General features: G+C 46.6%; 1 protein-coding gene across 2 annotated transcripts in view; it reads left to right on the top strand.

Annotated features, from left to right (window-relative positions):
- The first annotated feature begins 424 nt into the window (after positions 1-424).
- JPH2 (junctophilin 2) overlaps positions 425-20,409 on the top strand; it is a 78,328-nt gene continuing 58,343 nt past the window's right edge. Inside the window, exons 1-2 of one of the 2 annotated variants that reach the window (XM_055266364.2) lie at positions 425-1,284; positions 9,711-10,852. In XM_055266364.2, coding sequence (XP_055122339.1) covers positions 906-1,284; positions 9,711-9,721 — 390 coding nt within the window. In that variant the 5' untranslated portion in view covers positions 425-905 and the 3' untranslated portion in view covers positions 9,722-10,852. Of the gene's footprint in view, positions 1,285-9,710; positions 10,853-20,409 lie in introns of those variants that run through there. The other variant, XM_055266363.2, reaches the window with a different exon arrangement.

Genomic DNA, 20,409 nt, shown 5'->3' on the forward strand with positions numbered 1-20,409 from the left:
GGGGCTGAGGTCTGCCAACCTCCTCGCTCTGGGGGATTTTCAGTGTTCCAGGACTGCGCGTTCTGCTGGTCTCCCTCTCCCCTCCCTTCCCCGATTCCCCGGCGCCCTCCCTGCCCGCAGACCCAGGGGACTCTGAGAATGGAAGGGAGCTGTCATTCCCGGGAGGAAAAGACGCCAGGTTCCCTGGGCTGCCTGCACTCGGTTCTCAGCCTCCTTCCTCATCCCTCCAGCCACTGCCCGGGTCTGCAGCACGGGCGCGATTTGAAATACCCCTCCTTCCCGCTTTGAAGAAGGCTGGCCTGGCCGGGGGTTATTTTGGGAGCAGTTTCTGAGATCCAATGGCCTTGTTAGGGCAACACTGACCTTTCCGTCCCAGGAGGAGGGCAGGATTGGAGAAAGGGGGCGGGGCAGCGGCAGGGAGACCGACAGCCCCGCACACCCACTGGGGTGGAGAAGGGGGCCAGCGGGCTGCGGGAATTCAGCCTCCGGCGGGGGCTGTCACCGAGGGGAATTTCCCCTTTTTGAAAAGGCTGGGGACCCCTCCACCCCACCCTTTCAGTGGGCTTCTTAAAGAGATCACACCGTTTTCCCTTGGACTTTTGGAAGGCAGATTTGGGACGCTTTGTGGGACTTTGAACCTTTCCTTCCTGCTTTCTTTCCAGCAGGCAGCCTTACTCTGACTGGTGGAGTCGGGGATCCCGGGCATGGCACTGACTAGCCTACCTGGTGCTGACTTGGCGCCGGGGCTCTTTCAGCCTCTGCTGGCATCCTGCTTCCCCCCTCCTGGGGTGCAGTGGTGAGTCTGGGGGCCTGCCCCCGAGGGCACTGGAGGAGTGTTGCAGGCATTACCCACGCCCTCTGCACCCACGCTGGAGGACGGGGAGGTTGTCAGGGGCTATGATGAGATGAGCGGGGGCCGCTTCGACTTTGATGATGGTGGGGCGTACTGCGGGGGCTGGGAGGGGGGAAAGGCCCATGGGCACGGACTGTGCACCGGCCCCAAGGGCCAGGGCGAATACTCTGGCTCCTGGAACTTTGGCTTTGAGGTGGCAGGTGTCTATACCTGGCCCAGCGGAAACACCTTTGAGGGATACTGGAGCCAGGGTAAACGGCATGGGCTGGGCATAGAGACCAAGGGGCGCTGGCTCTACAAGGGCGAGTGGACACATGGCTTCAAGGGACGCTACGGAATCCGGCAGAGCTCAAGCAGCGGTGCCAAGTACGAGGGCACCTGGAACAATGGCCTGCAAGACGGCTATGGCACCGAGACCTATGCTGATGGAGGTGAGGCCAGCTGGGGGCCTGCAGAGGTGGGGCGGGGCCAGGGAGGGTGAGAAACCCTGGTGGAGGGTGGGAAAGGTGACCGGCAATTGGCACAGAATCAGATGAGCTAGGATGTGATTTGCTGTGTGGCTTTGGGCAAGCTGCTCTACCTTTCTGAGCATCCATTTTCTTGTAGTAAAGATGGAGCTAATAAAGGGGTTATTGAGAGGATTAGTGGGAGTGCTTAGTACAAAGCCTGCCATACAAGTGCACACTCAACACACAATAAAATGTAACTACTACCGTTAGCATGTTCGGTATGCCCCTATATAAACAGCCGTGGAATATACTCTAGCAGAATTAGGGTCTAGTCTTAACTGTGCCATGAAAATTATTTTCAAGCAATAGATCATGAGGAGTATTCATCCACCCACCCACCCATCCATCCACCCATCCAACTATCCACTCATCATCTATCCACACACCAATCCACCCACCCATCCGTCCGTTCATCCATCCATTCATCCATCCATCCATCCATCCATCCATCCATCCATCCACCCACCTGCCTGCCCATCCATCCATCTACCCACCCACCCATTCATGCTTCCACCCAACCATTCATCTACCCATCCAGCCATTCATACATCTACCTGCCCATCCACCCATCCATCTTTCCATCCATCCATCCATCTATCCATCCATCCATCCATCTATGATCCATCCATGGATTCTTTTTTTTTTTTTTTCGAGACAAGGTCTCGTTCTGTTGCCCAGGCTGGAGTGTAGTGGCATGATCTCGGCTCTCTGCAGCCTCGACCTCCCAGGATCAAGTGATCCACCAACATCAGCTTCCCTAGTAATTGAGACTACGGGTGTGCACCACCATGCCCTGCTAATTTTTGTATTATTACGATTAATTTTTTTTTTTGGTAGAGACAGGGCTTTTCCATATTGCCCAGACTGGTCTCAAACTTCTGAGCTCAAGCAATCTGCCTGTCTCGGCCTCCCAAATTGCTGGGATTACAGGTGTGAGACACTGCCCGGCCTACATTCCTTTTGTGTTTCCTTTTTAAAATTTTTTAAAGATAGTTCTTGCTCTGTTGCTCAGGCTGAAGTGCAGTGGCACAATCACAGCTCACTGCAACCTTGAACTCCTGGGCTCAAGCAATCCTCCCATCTCGGCCTCCTGAGTAGCTGGAACTACAGGCACATGCCACCAAGCCTAGCTAATTCATTGTTTTTTGGTAGAGATGGGGTCTTACTATGTGGCCCAGGCTGGTCTCAAACTCCTGGGCTCAAGCAATTCTCAGACTCCGTGGCTCATGCCTGTAATCTCAGCACTTTGGGAAGCCATGGTGGGAGGATCACTTGAGGCCAGGAGTTCAACATCAGCCTGGGCAATCTAGCAAGATCCCCATCTCTACAAAACGAAAAATAAAAAAACAAAGATAGGCATGCAGACAAACAGTTATACACATTATACACAAGTATGTACAGATACTGTTGCAGAAAGGAGAATTTAGATTTGAGGAGGTCAGGAAATACTTCAAGTGGAGCCGACGCCTGAGCTTGGTCTCTACAGGAAAGTTACATTTGTGAGGGTGGGCATGGGACAGAGAGAGGAGTGAGGACAAAGGCTCAGAAGCATGAGAGTAGCAGTGGGTTAAAGAAACAGAGAGGAGTTTTCTGTGGCAAAACAGCCCTGTGGAGTGGCAGAGCAGACGTCATTACCTAGTCCACGGGGTGTAACATTGGACATATCACTTAGCTAAGCCAGTTTCCTCATCTGTGAAAAGGGACACTTTAAAATATCAGTACTGCTCCAAATGTGGTCGGTGGACGGGCAGCATCAGCACTGTCTATCCATCAGTTGGAAATGCAAATTCAGTGGCCCACCCAGACCTTCTCATCAGAATCTCTGAGTGTGGGCCCAAACACCGCTTTCACAAGTGTATCAGGCAATTTTTATACACATCAAAGTTTAAAAAGTATTGATTTAAATTAGGGCCTAGCAAACCATAGATCATGGGCTGAACTGGCTCGCTGTCAGTTCTGCACAGCTTATAAGCTGAGAACGATGGAAAAGAAGAAGAATAAGAAGAAGAACAATATTTTTTGACATGTGAAATTATTTGTAAAGCCCCTACGTAACATCCTCAATTTTGCTTCTTGTCCTGCAAAACCCAAGGTATTTACTATCTGACTTTTTTTGTTTGTTTGTTTGTTTTTTGAGACAGGGTCTTACTCTGTAGCCCAGGCTGGAGTGCAGTGGCACAATCTCAGCTCACTGCAACCTCTGCCTCCCAGGTTCAAGTGATTCTCCTACATCAGCCTCCCTAGTAGCTGGGACTACAGGCACCTGCCACCACACCCTGCTAATTTTGTGTGTGTGTGTGTATTTTTTGGTAGAAATGGGATTTTGCCACGTTGGCCAGGTTGGTCTTGAACTCCTGACCTCAAGTGATCCACCTGCCTTGGCCTCCCAAAGTGCTGGGATTACGGGTGTGAACCATCACACCGCGCCCTACCTGACTCTTTACAGCGAAAGTTTGCTGGCTGCAGTTTTGAATGGTCATTCAAACTCTTTCTGACCCAGGATAATTCTATGGAGTCTTCCTAATGAGCTGCATTGGAAAGAGGAACTGACACAGATAACTCAAAACTGGCTAATTTTTACAAATGACATTTGGCATCAGAAGGCATTCATAGGACATTATATTCGTCACTAGTGTCTCTTCTTTTTGACAGTGGCCAGGAAGTGTGGGAATGGGGCTGGGATCAGGGCAGCTGGGGCAGGAAAAGGCATCAGCCAGCCCAGGGAGCAAGGTTTGCCGAAGCCGAGGCCCTTGGGCATGTTGAAAGCAGCCTCAGGTGCAGGATAGATTTGCATCTGAGCTGCCAGTTGGTGGATGTCTGGGTGAGGGCCTGCCCTCGAGACCGTGTCTGGATGTTAACGAGGTCGCTGGAGTTTGTGCAGGTGCCTATGGCTGCTACCCAGCACTGGCTGGGAACTGAAGAGCCCTGAGCACAGATTATGGCTCCACCACTTGCTAGTTGGGTGACCTTGAACTGTTTTCTGAGCCTCTTGAATCTAGTGCAATTCAGCTCAGCAGACGTTTATGCCAGGCACAGTGCTAGGCACTGGAGACACAGCAGAGAGCAAGCCTCAGTTTCTCTGGCTAAAAATGGAGATAATCCTTGAGTGCTTATACGGCGTCAGTTACCTATACACAGTGGTGTACTGTAGGCATGCGTAGAATGTCCGTTCCCATCCCTCTTCTCTTCAAACCAAGGTGTGTGTGTGCGTGTGTGCATGTGTGTCTGTGTGTGCACGTGCCTCTCTCTGTGTGTGTCTTTATATGTGTGTGTATGTGTGTGTTTTGGGTCTGGATGTGAGTCACAGGACACAAATCTCTGGGTCAAAATGAGCATAGGAAACCATAGGCCCATCTCCCAATGTGTCTAAAAGAGGAAAACCTATTCATTCATTCATTCATTCATTCATTCATTCATGCAACCAGTACTACTGAGCACCTGCTCTGTTCCAGGCACTGCTTCACAGCAAGTTCTAGGGCGGGGGCAGTGAGCAAGACAAGGTCCTCAAGGAGCTCCCTGTCCAGTGGAGAAACATAAACTAGAAAACAAACATACATGTAATCTCCAAAAGTTACAAGTGTTATGGAAAAAACTAACAGAGGCGGAAGAGGAAGCTGTTCTTACATGGAGTCGTCTCAGAAGCGGGATGGGGGAGCCTGTAGAGGAAGTAGGTCCCCTCAGGCAGAGGGAATCCCGTTGCAAAGGCCCCAAGGCAGGGCTGGGCTTGGCAGGTTTGAGGAACAGCAAGAATGCCAGAGTGAGCGAGGGGTGCAGACATCGTGGCCTCGGCTGGATCACACAGGCTTTGCAGGCCCTGGATTTTATCCCAAGTGTGCCCAGGAGCTCTTCAGGCCAGATGACCAGAAGCCCTGCTGCCTTGGTTTGTCAGAGCCCCAGACCTCTCCCAGAAGAGACGACCCCACATCCAGGGACCCTGGAAACCTCACAGATTCTCTTTCCCAAGCCACACACGAGGTATAACTCTCCAAAATTAGACGTGGCCACTGCTTCGGAAAATCTCTTTAATCAACCTGTCATCAGTCCCCCAAGGGTTTGTTAAGGATCTGCCCTCACCCTTTGCCCCAACCTGGGTATGGCTGAGGGGAATATGGACAAATAAGATCCTGTGATTAGGCACGGCTGGGAGTCGGGCAGCCCTGGGTCATTCCCCTGGCCCTGCCACATTATTTAAACTCACCAAACCTTAATTTCCTTGTCTATAAAATGGACCTATCCAAATGTCTCAAAAGACTTCTCATGGGATGAATGAGTACTCAGCAAATGGTGGCTGCTCTTATTACTATTACCTATTATTAATTCATCCAGTGAATATTTATTTAGTGACTACAATGCAGCTAGCACTATGCTACACCTGTGGTGTAGAAATAAGCAGAAGGGAAATGCTCCTTGTCTTCACAGGAAATCGTCCTGCAGTTCTGTGTTGGGTGCTAGGTAGGGACAGACAGGGGAGTAACAAAGCCAGAGTGAGCAGCTGACCAGACGCAGGCATTCAGGGAGGCTTCGTGAAGTCAGCTGCAAGCCGAGCCCCGACATACGTGCAGGAGTGAGCCAGGTGACAAGGGCGGAGGGAGACTCCAGGATGAGAGGACAGAGCATGAAAAACTGCGAGGTCCAAAACTTGCCATCCAGCTAGGAGATAAAGCTGAAACTTGCATCTTATCCTCAAAGGTTCAGAAGTCTTCTCCACTGCCCTCCTTTTCTTGCAATCAAATGCTACAAAGGAAACAGCAGTTTTCCAAACTGGAGATGTCAATGCATTAGAGATGTCAATGCATTAGTGGATGGTGAAGTCAATTCAGTGGGTCAGGACCTGCATTTTTCAAAAGGAAAGAACAGAACAGAACAGAATAGAAAAGTATCGGAGTATTTCACAGAGAATAAGATAAAGTATTATTTTCTGAAATATTTATTCAGTTGGTGAGATACACATATATATGCACACACACACAATGTGTGAGAGTGTGTGTGTGTTTAAAAGTGTCTGCATTTATGTATGTTTTGCAATGTAAAATGTGTTTCTTATTGCAAGTCATGGTCCAAAAAGTTTGACACTCATTGTTCTAAGGTGACTTGACTTGGCGTCTTCTTCAAAGCCCTGCCATTCCCATCTCGCAGACCCCTCCCTGTTGTCTAGGCTTTCTCTTTGGTCTGAGGATAAGCTCTCCAGCTCTCGCATGGGAAGGGGAAGGTGGGGCTGGTGCAGGAGCTCTGGCCTCCCAAACCCTGTTGTGAGCTGCTTGGCACCCCTCCCCCTCCTATAGCCCTCATTCCTCGCCTGGCCATATATAGCAAAGCTAAAAACAGCTGCTGACTTAAAGCACACGCACACGCACACGCCCCAGCCCTGAAAGAGTTATGTGCCTGTTGCGTGGCTGGCTGGCTGTTCCCACCAAGACACTCACGGACTCCAGACCTCCTAGAGTCCTTAGTGCTTGTTGTTTTCTGAGGTTCTTGGTCCTGGGGCCCCTGCGTTGGCCTCAGAGACCCATAAATACCCTGAAACTTCAGGCGTGATGTGAACATATGTGCAAGACTATCTGTGTTTTTCTGGGAAGCATTTTCTCACATAGTATCAGATTCTCCAAGTCATCTCTGGCTCAAATAAGTTCCAGAACCACTGATGACTTTATTAATCCCCTCCCCAAAATGTGCACTGGAAGAATGAAGCTCGAAGTTGACTTTTTTCCATAAAGCTAATAAAAATAATAATGCTAAGGCCAAGGTGGACAGATTGCTGGGGCCCAGGAGTTCAAGACCAGCCTGGGCAACATGGTGAAACCCTATCTCTACAAAAAAGAAAAATACAAAAATTAGCTGGACGTGGTGGCACATGCCTATAGTCCCAACTACTTGAGAGGCTAACGTGGGAGGATCGCTTGAGCCCGGGAGGTTGAGGCTGCAGTGAGCCGTGATCACACTACTGCACTCCAGGCTACGCAACAGAATGAGACACTGTGTCAAAAAAATATATATAATAATAATAATGATAGTTAATATTTTTGGAGTGCTTACTAAGTCCCAGGCACCGTTCTTAGCACTTGAGGTACTTGAGGTATGTTATGTTATTTATTTATTTTTTTTTTGAGACGGAATTCCACTCTTGTTGCCCAGGCTGGGGTGCGATGGCGCGATATTGGCTCACTGTAACCTCTGCCTCTTGGATTCAAGCAATTCTCCTGCCTCAGCCTCCTCAGTAGCTGTGGCTACAGGCGTGTGCCACCATGCCCAGCTAACTTTTTGTTTTAGTAGAGACGGGATTTCACCGTTTTGGCCAGGCTAGTCTCGAGCTCCTGACCTCAGGTGATCCCCCTGCTTTGGCCTCCCAAAGTGCTGGGATTACAGGGGTGAGCCACTGCACCCAGCCTGTTGTATCGTTTAAACCGTCACACAACCATCTCATGGAGAAGTAGTTATGGCTCCTGTTTTACATATGAGGAAACTGACGTGGAGATCATGCAAGTACCTCACTCAAGGTCGTCTAGCTAATAAGAGGCAGAGATGCAATTTGACAATAATACGTGATCATTAAACATTTTGTATTATAAATAAGTATTTTAAATAATAAACAGTAAACAATGATACAGAATAGGACACGCTTCATAATTCGTGAGACCCAGTGCAAAATGAAAATGTGGACCCCTTCTTTAAAATCATTAAGAATTTTAAGATGGGGACAACAGAGCATTAACCCAGGCACAGGGCCCTTCTGAGTGCTGGGTCCTAGGAGACTGCATGGTTCCAGCACCCACGAAGTTGGCCTTGACAATAGTAATAACTGTGCCTGGCTACTAGTTAATATGCCTTTACTATGTACCAGACTCCGGCTAAGAGTCTTACGGGCATTATATCACTTGGGTTACCTCAAACCCTCTCATCTACTACCCTAATGGCTTTTAAACTGTTATAAGTGCAATCCCACTATAAGATATGTGTTTTATTCCTTCCCTGGCAGTGAATGCAAAAAAAATATGTATTTTACATTGTAATTCTATACCTATACACATCTAAAAAGAATGTAAAATTGAAACAAACCATCACGAAACAAGATTTCCCTTCCTAGGTGCAATGCTTGCTATTTTCTCTTTTATTCCATTTTGTTGAGAGAATTAAATGAGGCCCTGATCCATGTAAAGCTCTTAGAACAGGGTATGGCATGTGTTAGTGCTTTTATTACTACTACTACTATTATTATTATTACATGCTGAAAAGTTGAGACTTTATGTTTAATTATGATGATTGGGTCAAAAACCCAAGCTTCTGTGCTCTGGATCCAGTTTTCTTTCTTCTGCTCAAAGCTTATGACTTAAGCTAATTTTAGTCCAATTGACTCTGAACACAGGAGCTACGTGATTTTGTCAGGCTGGAGGACTGAGCAGTAAGTACCTGGTATCACATTCTCTGGGCCTGTGACACATGTTCCTTGCAGAGATAAGCTTGAAGGAACTTAACTTCCATATTTATTTATTTATTTGCATAATAGAATATCTTTTCTGCTGATCAGTTTGTCTATCTTTATGCCAATGTCATGCTGCCTTGGTTACTGTACTTTATATTGTCATAAAATCAGAGTAAATTCTTCAACTTTGCTCTTCTTGTTCAAAATTGGATTATTCTAGATCATTTCCATTTTAAAATCAGCTTCTTCAGCCTGGGCAGCAGAGTGAGACCCTGTCTCAAAAACAAAAACAAAACAAAACAAACAAAGGAAAGAAAACCAGCTTCTTGGTTTCTGAAAAAGGGCTGCTGGGATTTTGATGAAGATTGTATTAAATCTATAGATCAGTTTGGGAGAATGGACATCTTATTATCAGTGAGTCTTCCAACCCATGAACATGGTATATATCCCTATTTGTTTAGGTTTTCTTTAATTTCACGCAGCAATGTTTTAGAGATTTCAATGTCTTACACATCTTTTGTTAACTTTATCCCTAGATATTTTATTTTCTGTGATACTGTAAATGGCATTTAACATTTTATTTTTCAATTGTTCACTGCTAGTTTATAGAAATACAACTATTTTTGTATATTGACTTTGAATTATTTTACCTTGCTCAGTTAATTTCTTAGTTCTAGTGGATCTTTTTGTTTTTGTTTTTCAGATGAAAAGGAATCTCTTTTAACTTAAAATAGTTTGATTGTTATTGAAAACCAAGTGTAGAGGCCCTGAGAGAATCTGATATTACTAAAGGAAGACATGTGATATTTAAGCATCTGAGACTTAGAGTAGCCAGATCTGGGTTCAAATCCCAGCTGTGCTGGTTCTTAACCATATGAACCTGGGTGCACCATGTAACCTTCTTGAGCTTCTGTTTCCTTTTTTCCTTTAGGGATGTGTTAAAATCGCCCTCAGAATATGGTCGAGACAATGAAACAAGATAATACATATGAAGCACTTAGCATCATGCCTGGCACATAGGAAATGCCAAAATATATATTCCTGTGTTTCCTTCACATTCCAAAGGGTGAATTAATTCAGGATGGCCTGAACCATAGCTGTCTCTGTCTTCGGGAAGATATTTGAGGACAAAAACGAGTTTTTGACTTTGGAACAGTAAATAAGACAAGACTCTGATTCACTTAGTTCTGCCTTGAGTGCTGCCAGTGTAGATGGAATCCATGCCAGACACGATTCCATTTCGAATGTAGAATCAGCATAATTTAACCTCATCTTGGAAATCTCATGTCCCAGTTCACAGCCAGGCATCAGTGTGACAGTCAGCTGAGCTGCTGTCTTGGCAGCTTCTGGGCATTCTATGGAGACCCCAGGAGAGCACAGCAGACCCTTAGCAGGACAGAAAAGCGGACTGTATTAGTCTTTCCTCTCCACGGCCTTGTTTTCAGTGATTCATGTGCCCGATTGGCCAAATATCTGCAGACGTGCCCCTGTCCAAGGCCAGGCTTCTGGGATTCATCGAGCTTGCTAATTCCGTGCCCAGCAGCTGTTCCCCGGAGCAGGCCCTGCCCTCCACACCCTCATGAGGAATGCCGAGTCTCATTTTCTGAGGGCCCTGGTTGAGGGTGGGGTGTGGGGCGAGGGGAACAGGGTTGCTTCCTGCCATAGATTTCCTGCCTTGGAGGGTTATCCTTGTTCTCACCTATCTCCCAAGCTGAAGCCACAGAGTAGGAGAGAAGTTAGGGCTGGCACACCTCCCTCCCGTGTAACTTTCACTCCCTGCTTAAAGGGAACTGATGAGAGTTGCCTGGCACAGATCTGCGCCTGGCAGAATCCACAGAGCAGCCCAGGTGTGCTAGGAACTCCAGAGTGACCCCTGCTCCAGGCCAGGAATGAGCACCTTATGCCTGGAGGTCTTCCTGCCAATGCTGGCTGACCATTGCTGTGGATGGGGTAGAGTTGGAGTCACACATGGAGGCTGGACGGCTGCATGCAGCCTGCAGGGGACACTCTGGATGGCATGCACCATGTTTTTATTATTTCTATTTGTAATTAAATTGGAATCCTTTATGGGTACTTTTTTTTTTTTTTAACAGGGTCTTGCTCTGTCACCCAGGCTGGAGTGCAATGGTACAATCACCGCTCACTGCAGCCTTGACCTCCTGGGCTCAAGCAATCCTCCCACCCCAGCCTGCGAGTACCTAGGATTACAGGCACACATCACCATGCCTGGCTAATTTTTTTGTAGAGATGGGGTTTCTCCTTGTTGCCCTGGCTGGTCTCAAACTCCTGAGCCCAAGCCATCCGCCTGCCTCAGCTTCCCAAATTGCCGGGATTACAGGTGTGAGCCACTGTGCCCGGCCTATGGCTACCTTTTAACAAAGTGATCAAATTTAACATCATCAGTGACAGACAAACCTACAGTATGTACCCTTGATGGGATGTACGGAGAAGGCCAGCACTTTAGGAGGCCAAGGCAGGAGGATTGCTTGAGCCCAGGAGTTCAAGACCAGCCTGGGCAACCTAGTGAGACCCTGTCTCTAAAAAAAAAAAAAAAAAGACAGGATCTGACTCATTTGTTGAGATTCGTTTAGCTATTGTGTTGAGAAGAGGCTGTTTTGGGAAGACAGGTATTAGGTGAGGGGGAGGTGGCATGGATACCAACTAGTGAGTTTATTACAATTATTACTGGTGAGATGATGGTGGTTTGCACCACTACCTTGTAGCAGCAGAGGTGGTGAGAAGACACATTTTGAAGCAAAAGCTTATAGACTGGATAGGATTGAGAGAAAGAAGAGTTAAAGATGGTCCCAAGGCTTTTGCCTGAACCATGGAAGGATGGTGTTGCCGTGAACTGAGATGGGGCAAGCGTTTGAGGAGGGAAGGTCAGGAGTTCAGTACTGGACAGCATGGGTGAGAGATGCCTGTTGGAAGTGTCCGTGGGCACTGGGGTTATGGGCAGGCCTGTGCACAGGTAGGTGGGGCTCCTTTTAGACCCTCTCCCCTTGACCTTTCTTGCCTTCTGCCCACACAATCATTTCTGGTCTCCAAGGCCCTTAGGGTTGCTGAGCTGACCCCAGGCCTGGAAATGGGCCTTTCCCTCAGGCCACAGGCTCCAGGGCTGTCAGCACCCAGGCGATGCCTCCTGGTTAATCCCCTGCTTCTGGGGTGAGCTACGGGGCATCATGTGGGGCAGCAGCCTCTGGATGTAGGGGTGGTGGAGCCCTGCCGGCTCAGGGACTTGTCACCCACCTGCTGCAACCTGACCCTGCTCCTGGGAGCTGGTCCCAAATGCCGCCAGCTCCTCCGCTTCGGGTTGTCTGTTGGTGATCCCAGGAAACCAGAGACTGTGGAGATTTGATGGACAGCAGCATTTGGAAGCCATGGGAAGGGACTTTGGTGCCAGCCTTGCAGGCGAGCCAGAGAGCAAGGCCTTGGGATTGTTATGGGAAAAATGTAACGCAGTCTAAATGCTCACCGAAGGGACTGTTAATTATGAGACCATGCGATGAAGTACAACAGGCCTTTAAAAAGACAGAGGTGGACCCACCTATATTCATACAGAAAGAAATCTAAGGCATTATAAGTGAACAAAAGCCATTTGGCAAATATTTATTGAGTGCCTGCTAGGTGCTATGTAGTGTTCTCAGAGATGGGATCAGTGGTAGACTGGTGAACAGCTAATCTTTTAGTCTATTTGTGATGAGTATATGGTTGCAAATTGGCAGAAAAAGGCCTGGAAGGATCTAAATCATTAACAGAAGTTACCCTGGGGAGACCGGACAAAGGTGTTTTCTTTTATATACTCTTCTGTTGTTTGGATTTTTTTGCAATGAGCATATGACTTTTTAAATTTTGTTTTCTTTTTTTTAAATTTGAGACAGGGTCTCACTCTGTTACCCAGACGGGAGTGCAGGAGGGATCTTGGCCTCCACCCCTGCACGGGGCTCAAGCAATCCTCCCATGTCAGCCTTCTGAGTAGCTGGGACCACAGACATGCACCACCACAACCGGCTACTGTTTTTGTAGTTTCAGTAGAGACAGGGGTTGACCAGGCTGGTCTTGAACTCCTGAGCTCAAGAGATCCACCCACCTCAGCTTCCCAAAGTGCTGGGATTACAGTCATGAGCCACCACACCTGGCTCACTGCAACCTCTGTTTCTCGGGTTCAAGCGATTCTCCTGCCTCAGCCTCCTGAGTAGCTGGGATTACAGGCAAGCGCCACCACACCTGGCTAATTTTTGTATTTTTAGAGACGGGGTTTTCACCATGTTGGACAGGCTGGTCACGAACTCCTGACCTCAAGTGATCTACCTGCCTTGGCCTCCCAAAGTGCTGGGATTACAGGCGTGAGCCACTGCACCTGGTCTAACTTTTGCAATTTTTAAAAAGTGCTTCCTCCATACAAACAGTATTTACATGTGGACCTAATAAGGAGCCCTCAAGATGCAAAAAGGGTTGGGGGTGGGGGTGTCTAAGCACAGTTTTCCAGAATGTAGGCTCAGAATCCTGGATGGCCTCCCTCTGTTTCTCCCCACTCTGGGTACTCAGCTTTTCTATGCAAGGCAGGGCTGAAAGAGCAATTGGGGCAAGGGACCTGTTTTTCAGTCCCAGCTGAGCTACTCCTGGGCTGTGTGGCCTTGGGTAGGTCCCTCTACCTCTCTGAGCCTAAGCTTCCTCCCCTGTATAATGAAGGAATAAGACTACGCTTACCCATGAAGGTAAGCAGATTTTCTCACGCAAAACACTGGCTAATTGGGTGTGGCTACCTGTGGAAGTGGTGAGGGGGGACTGCAGGCTATAGTGCTACTCAGCCTCATGATCCATTAGCAATGTCAGCTGTGGACACGGGATGGGGAATAAGTGGCCTATGTGATGGATTACTTATGGGCTTGGACTAGAAGATCTTATCATCGTCTGATGAATTGTTTGTTTGTCTGTTTTGACACGGAGTCTCTCTCAGTTGCCCAGGCTGGAGTGCAGTGGTACGATCTTGGCTCACTGCAACCTCCGTCTCCCGGGTTCAAGCAATTCTCTGCCTCAGTCTCCTGAGTAGCTGGGATTACAGGCATGCGCAAGCATGCCAGGCTAATTTTTGTGTTTTTAGTAGAGACGGGATTTTGCCATGTTGGCCAGGGTGGTCTTGAACTCCTGACCTCGTGACCCACCCACCTTGGCCTCCCAAAGTGCTAGGATTACAGGTGTGAGCCACAGCGCCCGGCCTTTGTTTGTCTGTTGTATGGATAAAATTAACTTATTAGGACAATGGTAGTATAGTAGAGGAAGAGTTTAATAAATGTAGGGCTAGTCAAGTGGGAAGATGGGGGTTTATTATTTAAATTTATGTCTCTGAAAGTTTGGAAGGTAGCGTTTTTTAAGGATAGTTTGGCGGGCAGGGGGCTAGGGAGAGGGAAATGTTGATTGGTTGGATTGGGGATGAAATTATAGGAAGTCGAAGCTGGCTTTTTTGTACTGAGGCAGTTTCAGGGTGGGGGTTATAGGACTGGTTGAATTAGTTTTTTGTTGAGTCACAGGTCTGGGTAGAATCGTCAGAATGTAAAAGTTCAAAAAATATTTTAAAGGCCAATTTTAGGTTTTGACAGTAGTGATGTTATCTATAGGAGTCACTGGGGAGGTTACAAGTTCTGTAACCTCTGGCTATATTTCTCTGGAGTCATAATTTTATAAAGGCGGTTTTGGTCTCTGAGTAAAGAGGGGGTTAGTTTCAGGAAAAGACTTAACTATTTTTGTCTTAAACTATTAACTCAATTTTTGAGTAGTTAGTTTGGTCTATGTCCAGGCATGAACGAAGATAGTTAGCTTGTGAGGTTAGAAGTAAGATGGAATCAGTTATATCGATTTTTTTTACTGTTAAATATTTTTATGTCAGATTTTTTTCACTGTCATAATTTTTATAAAAGCGGTTTTAATCTCCAAGCTCCACTCCAGCTGTGACCTTCTCAGGATTGAAATATTCTCACTTACACCAGAGTTGAGGTTGTCTATGGCTGTGTGGCACATTTGCAATAGAAACCTGAGAGCTCATATTAAATATGGGTTATTGAGCCGGGCTTGGTGGCTCCTGCCTGTGATTGCAGCACTTTGGGAGGTTGAGGCAGGAGGATTGCTTGAGTCCAGGAGTTCAAGAGCAGCCTGGGCAACATAGTGAGACCACATCTCTACAAAAAATAAAATTAGCCAGGCGTGATGGCACGCACCTGTGGTCCCAGTTACTTGGGAGGCTGAGGTGGGAGGATCACTTTAGCCCAGGAGGTTGAGGCTGCAGTGAGCTGTGATTGTGCCACTGCACTCCAGCTTGGATTACAGAGCGAGACTCTGTCTCGAAACAAAACAAAACAAAACAAAAAATATTTATATATACACACATACAGGTTACTAGAGCCAGCTCCTACTGGCTCATGAGAGCTCAGGAACTTTGCAGTCATGGTGGGGATATTTACACAGTGGAAACTGACTAATAATACAAACTGAAGTTGGTTGATTTGTTTTTCCTAAAGAGCTGGTTTGCTACTATATCCTGACTGTTGTACTACTATGAAATGCCCCTTTTTCCTTCTCACCCCAATTTAGGGTGAGCAGCCATCTCAATTTGCCTGAAACTGCCCGGTGTTAGCATTGAAATTTCCACATCCCAGGAAACCTCTCAGACATAGGCAAACTGGGATGACTGGTCACCCTACAGTCTTTTCCCATGAAGTGAAGGGAGCCAACCTTTTTTGAGAGCCTGAGATCTTTGCTAGATAAACCATGTAATACAGCAACCTGCAAAGGAAACTTGCTATGCTCACTTTACTGAGAGGAGACAGACTCAAAGAGACCTTATTCAAAGCCTGTGCTTGTTAATGCATTTGACAGTATCTGCTGAATGTCTTCCATGTGTTAGTTCATGCATGGAGTGCTGGGGATGCTGTGGTGGGCAAGGCAGACCTGTCCCTGCCTCCGAGTGCATGTCTCCTAACAGCAGGGACCGGCATCTAACAGTTACTTAAATACAAAATGTGATACATATTTTGAAGGGAAAATAGAAGAGTTTATGAACTGATAACAGGGAAACCTGGTCTGGTCTGATAATCAGAGAAGGCTTTCTTGAGGAAGTGATGTTTGAGCTGAGATCTGCAGGATGAATAGGGCTAAACTGGGTGACAGGGAAGGCCACACAGGCAGGCAGAAGGGACAGCAAATGCAAAGGCTTGTAGGTGGGACCTGAGCATGCTGTGTTCCAGAAAAGGCTGGAGCACAGACTCAGAGGGAGAGTGGGGTGGATGAGGCTGGAGAGATTGGCAAAGCCCAGATCATGAGGGTTTTGTGGGTCACGGTGAGGAACTTGAACTTCATCCTTCTAATAGATTCTAGGCTACCCCTTCAGACACTCCTTAAGACCAAGGACACATTCCCTGAGCTGCCAGGAGTGTTAGCAGCTGACAGATCCTAGCTGGGTATTTCTCTCCAACAAAGGGAGCTGCCTCATTCACATCCAATGACTGTAATGACCTGGCCCCCTTGCTTGGATTTTGGGCAACGCTGAAGGGCTATACCAACTTAAATCCCCATGGGATCAGTTGAAGATTCTGTTGCAGATGTTCAGCTCCTTCCACTGCCAAATCCTGATTCCTTCCTTACACGTGCTCTTCCTGAGAGCACTCCCCACTAAATCTCCCACACATCATCTCAGCTTCAGAATCTGTTCCCTAGGGATCCTGACCCGAGACAATCCTCAAGGCACTGGGAAGTTACTGCAGGGTTTTAAGAGGGGGAGTAACCTGCTGAGAGTTGTATCTTATGAAGAAGACGAGTGGCAGCAGCAGAGGGTCAACTGAAGTCGGGGGCAGGGAGGATACTACTGTCATGATCAAGGGAGAAAAGGATGTGGCTTGGACTAGACAGATAGGGTGGAGACCAAGAGAATTAAGGAGTATCGCAGCGCGTCATCATGAGAAAGTCATTTAAAGTCTTAGTTTCAGTTTTTCCAATTGTAACATCGAAATGATGATACCTGTATCTGTTAGGATACTTTCTTATCTATTCATTTTAACAATATATTAAGCAAAATTAAGGAGAAATTCAGAGTCAGGTCTATCTGTAGGCCATGTGATTTCCATTATTCTTTGCTACCTCCAAAGATGTCTTAGCTCTCACTTACTTTCTCTGGGATGCCGGGTCCATAGTCTTTATCAAGGTGGGTTAGAGCCAAGCTGGGATGAGTCCCTTATAATCAGGAGCATCTGTGTGGTGTCTGTGGCATGGGCATGTGTGCTGACCACAGTGAGCATTTCTGGTTCACCTGGTCTGATCTTGGTATGCTTGGAAAAGAGCCACTAACCCCTGGACTCCCTGATGCTCACCCTATATCTGCCATGCTCCATCTTAAACACTGTCTGAAATTTGTTGATGACACTTCTGTGGGCCACCCAAAGATCTTGTGTCAACATCTGGTACTATGTGAGAGGACTTGGAGAAGGATCAGGGATGGCTGATAGACAAAACAGGCAAGATAAAGACAAGAGAGCTGCCATGGGAAGTAAGAAGTGATAAATGTCTTGGGCAATGAGAATTTGGAGGAAGGGAGGTGGTACCCTGAAGGAGGTGGTTTGAAACTGGGCTATGAAGGATTTGAGAAGACAAGGCTGAGAAAGTGACTTGGAACCAGGTCACGAAGGAACTGGACTATCAGGTAAGGACTTCTATAGGCAATGGGGACTCCTAGAAAGGAGCTAGTCCTCGTTCCTTTCTCTCCATCTCTGTTCAGTTCTCCAGTGTGTTAGTCTGCTTTCTGTTACTTATAACAGAATACCTGAAACTGTGTAGTTTATAAGAAACAAAATGTATTTCCTAGAGTTCTGGAGGCTAGGCAGTCCAAGGTCAAGGGGTCATATCCAGGAGCGGCATTCTTACTGGTGGAGACTCTCTGCAGAGTCCCAAGGTGGCATAGGGTGTCATGTGATGAGGGCGCCAAGTGTGCTAGCTCAGATCTTTCTTCCTCTTCTTATAAAGCCACCAGCCCCACTCCCATAACCAATTAAACCCTGAATCCATGAGTGGATTAATCACCTCTTAAAGGCACCACCTCTCAATACTGCCACATTGGGGATTAAGTTTCAATATGAGTTTTTTTAGGGGGACAAACATTCCAACCATAGCACCCAGGCATACTGATCTTCCAACCTCAGATAGTTCCCTAGAAATAGGAAGGTGTCGCTGTCCAGATGGGTGGTGTTCTCAGTGTCCATTCTGTATTTGGAGGCAGAATCCTGGTCTGGCCCATATGTCTCTTTGATGTCTCAAACTGGATTCTGGATCTCCCAGCTCTTCCTTGGTGTCTTAGTCAATTTTGTGTTGCTATAAAAGAATACCTAAGGGCCAGGCGTGGTGGCTCATGCCTGTAATCCCAGCACTTTGGGAGGCCAAGGCAGGTGGATCATGAGGTCAGGAGTTGGAGACCAGCCTGGCCAATACAGGGAAAAACCCTGTCTCTACTAAAACTACAAAAAATTAGCTGGGCATGGTGGCAGGAACCTGTAGTCCTAGCTACTTGGGAGGCTGAGACAGGAGAATTGCTTGAACCCAGGAGGCGGTGGTTGCAGTGAGGCAAGATCACATTACTGCACTCCAGCCTGGGCAACAGAGCAAGACTCTACCTCAAAAAAAAAAAAAATACCCAAGGCCAGGTAATTTACAAAGAAAAAACGTTTGTTTGGCTAACGATTCTGGTGGCTGGAAAGTTCAAGGTGGAGCATCTACCTCTGATGAGGGCCTCAGGCTGCTTCCACTCATGGCAGAAGGTGAAGGGGAGCTGGTGTGTGCAGAGATCACATGGCAAGAGTGGAAGCAAGAGTGAGAGTGAAAAGGTGCCAGGCTCTTTGTAACAACCAGCTCTTGTGGGAATTAACAGAGCAGAAACTCACTCACCCTCAAGGGAGGGCATTAATCTATTCATGAGGGATCTGCCCCCATGACCCAAACACCTACCATTAGTCCCCACCTCCAACACTGAGGATAACATTTCAACATGAAGTTTGGAGGGGACAAACATCTGAACCATAGCACTTGCATTTCCAAAATGGTCATGCTTTCTTCAGAGCTGAGATTTGGGTGAGAATTTTGGAACTTTTAACTTGTAAGGGAAGTTCTCATATTCTTAGGGGTGAAAGTGCTAGTCAGGATGCTTGGCTGTGATTGCCAACAACTGCCACATTGTGTCATCATGAGCAAGTCATTGAAATTCTTAGTTTCAGCTTTTCCAACAGTAAAATATATATATATATATATACAGGTATATAATATAATACCTGTATTATATTTAGGATACAGGTAAAATCAAAATGATGTTACCTGTATCCATTAAGATACTCTTTTGTCTGCAGGTCACGAAAAACCCTAACTCCAAATGACTTAAACCAGCACTTTCTAACGGAAGTATAATATGAACTATGTATGTAATTTAAAAATTTTTAGTAGCCATATTTAAAAAGGTGAAATTAATTTTAATAATACGTTTTATTTAACTCATTATCCACAATATTATCTTTTTTTGTGTATAAACAATATATAATCATTAATGAGATATTTTCCATTCTTTTTGTGTGAATTTTTAAAAATTCTGGAATATTCAAAACCTGAGTATTCCAGAGCACAAACACGCTTTCTTACAAAAAACTGGACCTGGGCAGAAAATTGGAGCTGGTCTCATTTTCTTCTTGAGCTCTCTCTGTCTTCTGTGGCTCCTTTTCATCTTTCCAGTTAATCCTTTCTGGGCAAAGACTCTGACCTGTCAAAAATCTAGGGTTTATTGAACACTTACTATATCCTAGGCACTGAGCTAGCTGCCTCACACACAGTTTATTTAATCTTCAACCCACCCTCCCCACTCCCTGCCACTCAAGACCTGGGGCATCACCTCTCATGTGGACTCCTGCCATGGCTGCATTTATTTCTGTGATTGGTTAATTAAATTTAGTCTATCCCTGGCACAAGACTCTGAGCCCCTTGCTGGCAGCGATCATGTCCACTTAGTTCACGGCTGTATCCCAGCACCTAGCTAGAAGAATGCATGGTCTTCATCTAGCTTGTCAAATGCAAAGGGTTGTATGAACAACCAGATGAAGTAGGTATCATGATTTCCATTTTACAGGAGGACAAACTGAGGCTCCACAGGCTTAAATAGTTTATGCATGTCTTAGAACTATTCAACATCAGAGTTTAGATTTAAATCCCTGTTATTCTATACTCACCAGAAGAGCAACTGCAAGGAGAAGGCTATATTTAGGTTTTATTAATTTCAGGAGTCCTATCAAGGGGACAGGACCATATTTTTGCCACGATTATGACCTTCACCAGCATTTTACACGTACACCAATAACTCCCAGGGCTTGAATTGCTGAATCTGGACCTGAACACCCTTGGCAGCCACTGCTGTCCACTACTGAGCACCTACTGCATGCCGAGTCATGAGGGAAAAAAGATGGGTTTCCTGCCTCTCAAAGGACATAAGAGTGTCATTCAAGAAAAGAGCTGAAAATTCATCGGATGCTTACCAAGGATTTCCTTGGGCCTAGGAACTGTGCTAGATGCCAGGATCTTTGCAAGAATAAGGTAGACAAAGCTTCCTCCCTCTT

The sequence above is a fragment of the Symphalangus syndactylus genome, chromosome 24 (genome assembly GCF_028878055.3).
Source record: "Symphalangus syndactylus isolate Jambi chromosome 24, NHGRI_mSymSyn1-v2.1_pri, whole genome shotgun sequence".
Taxonomy (NCBI): Eukaryota; Metazoa; Chordata; class Mammalia; order Primates; family Hylobatidae; genus Symphalangus; species Symphalangus syndactylus.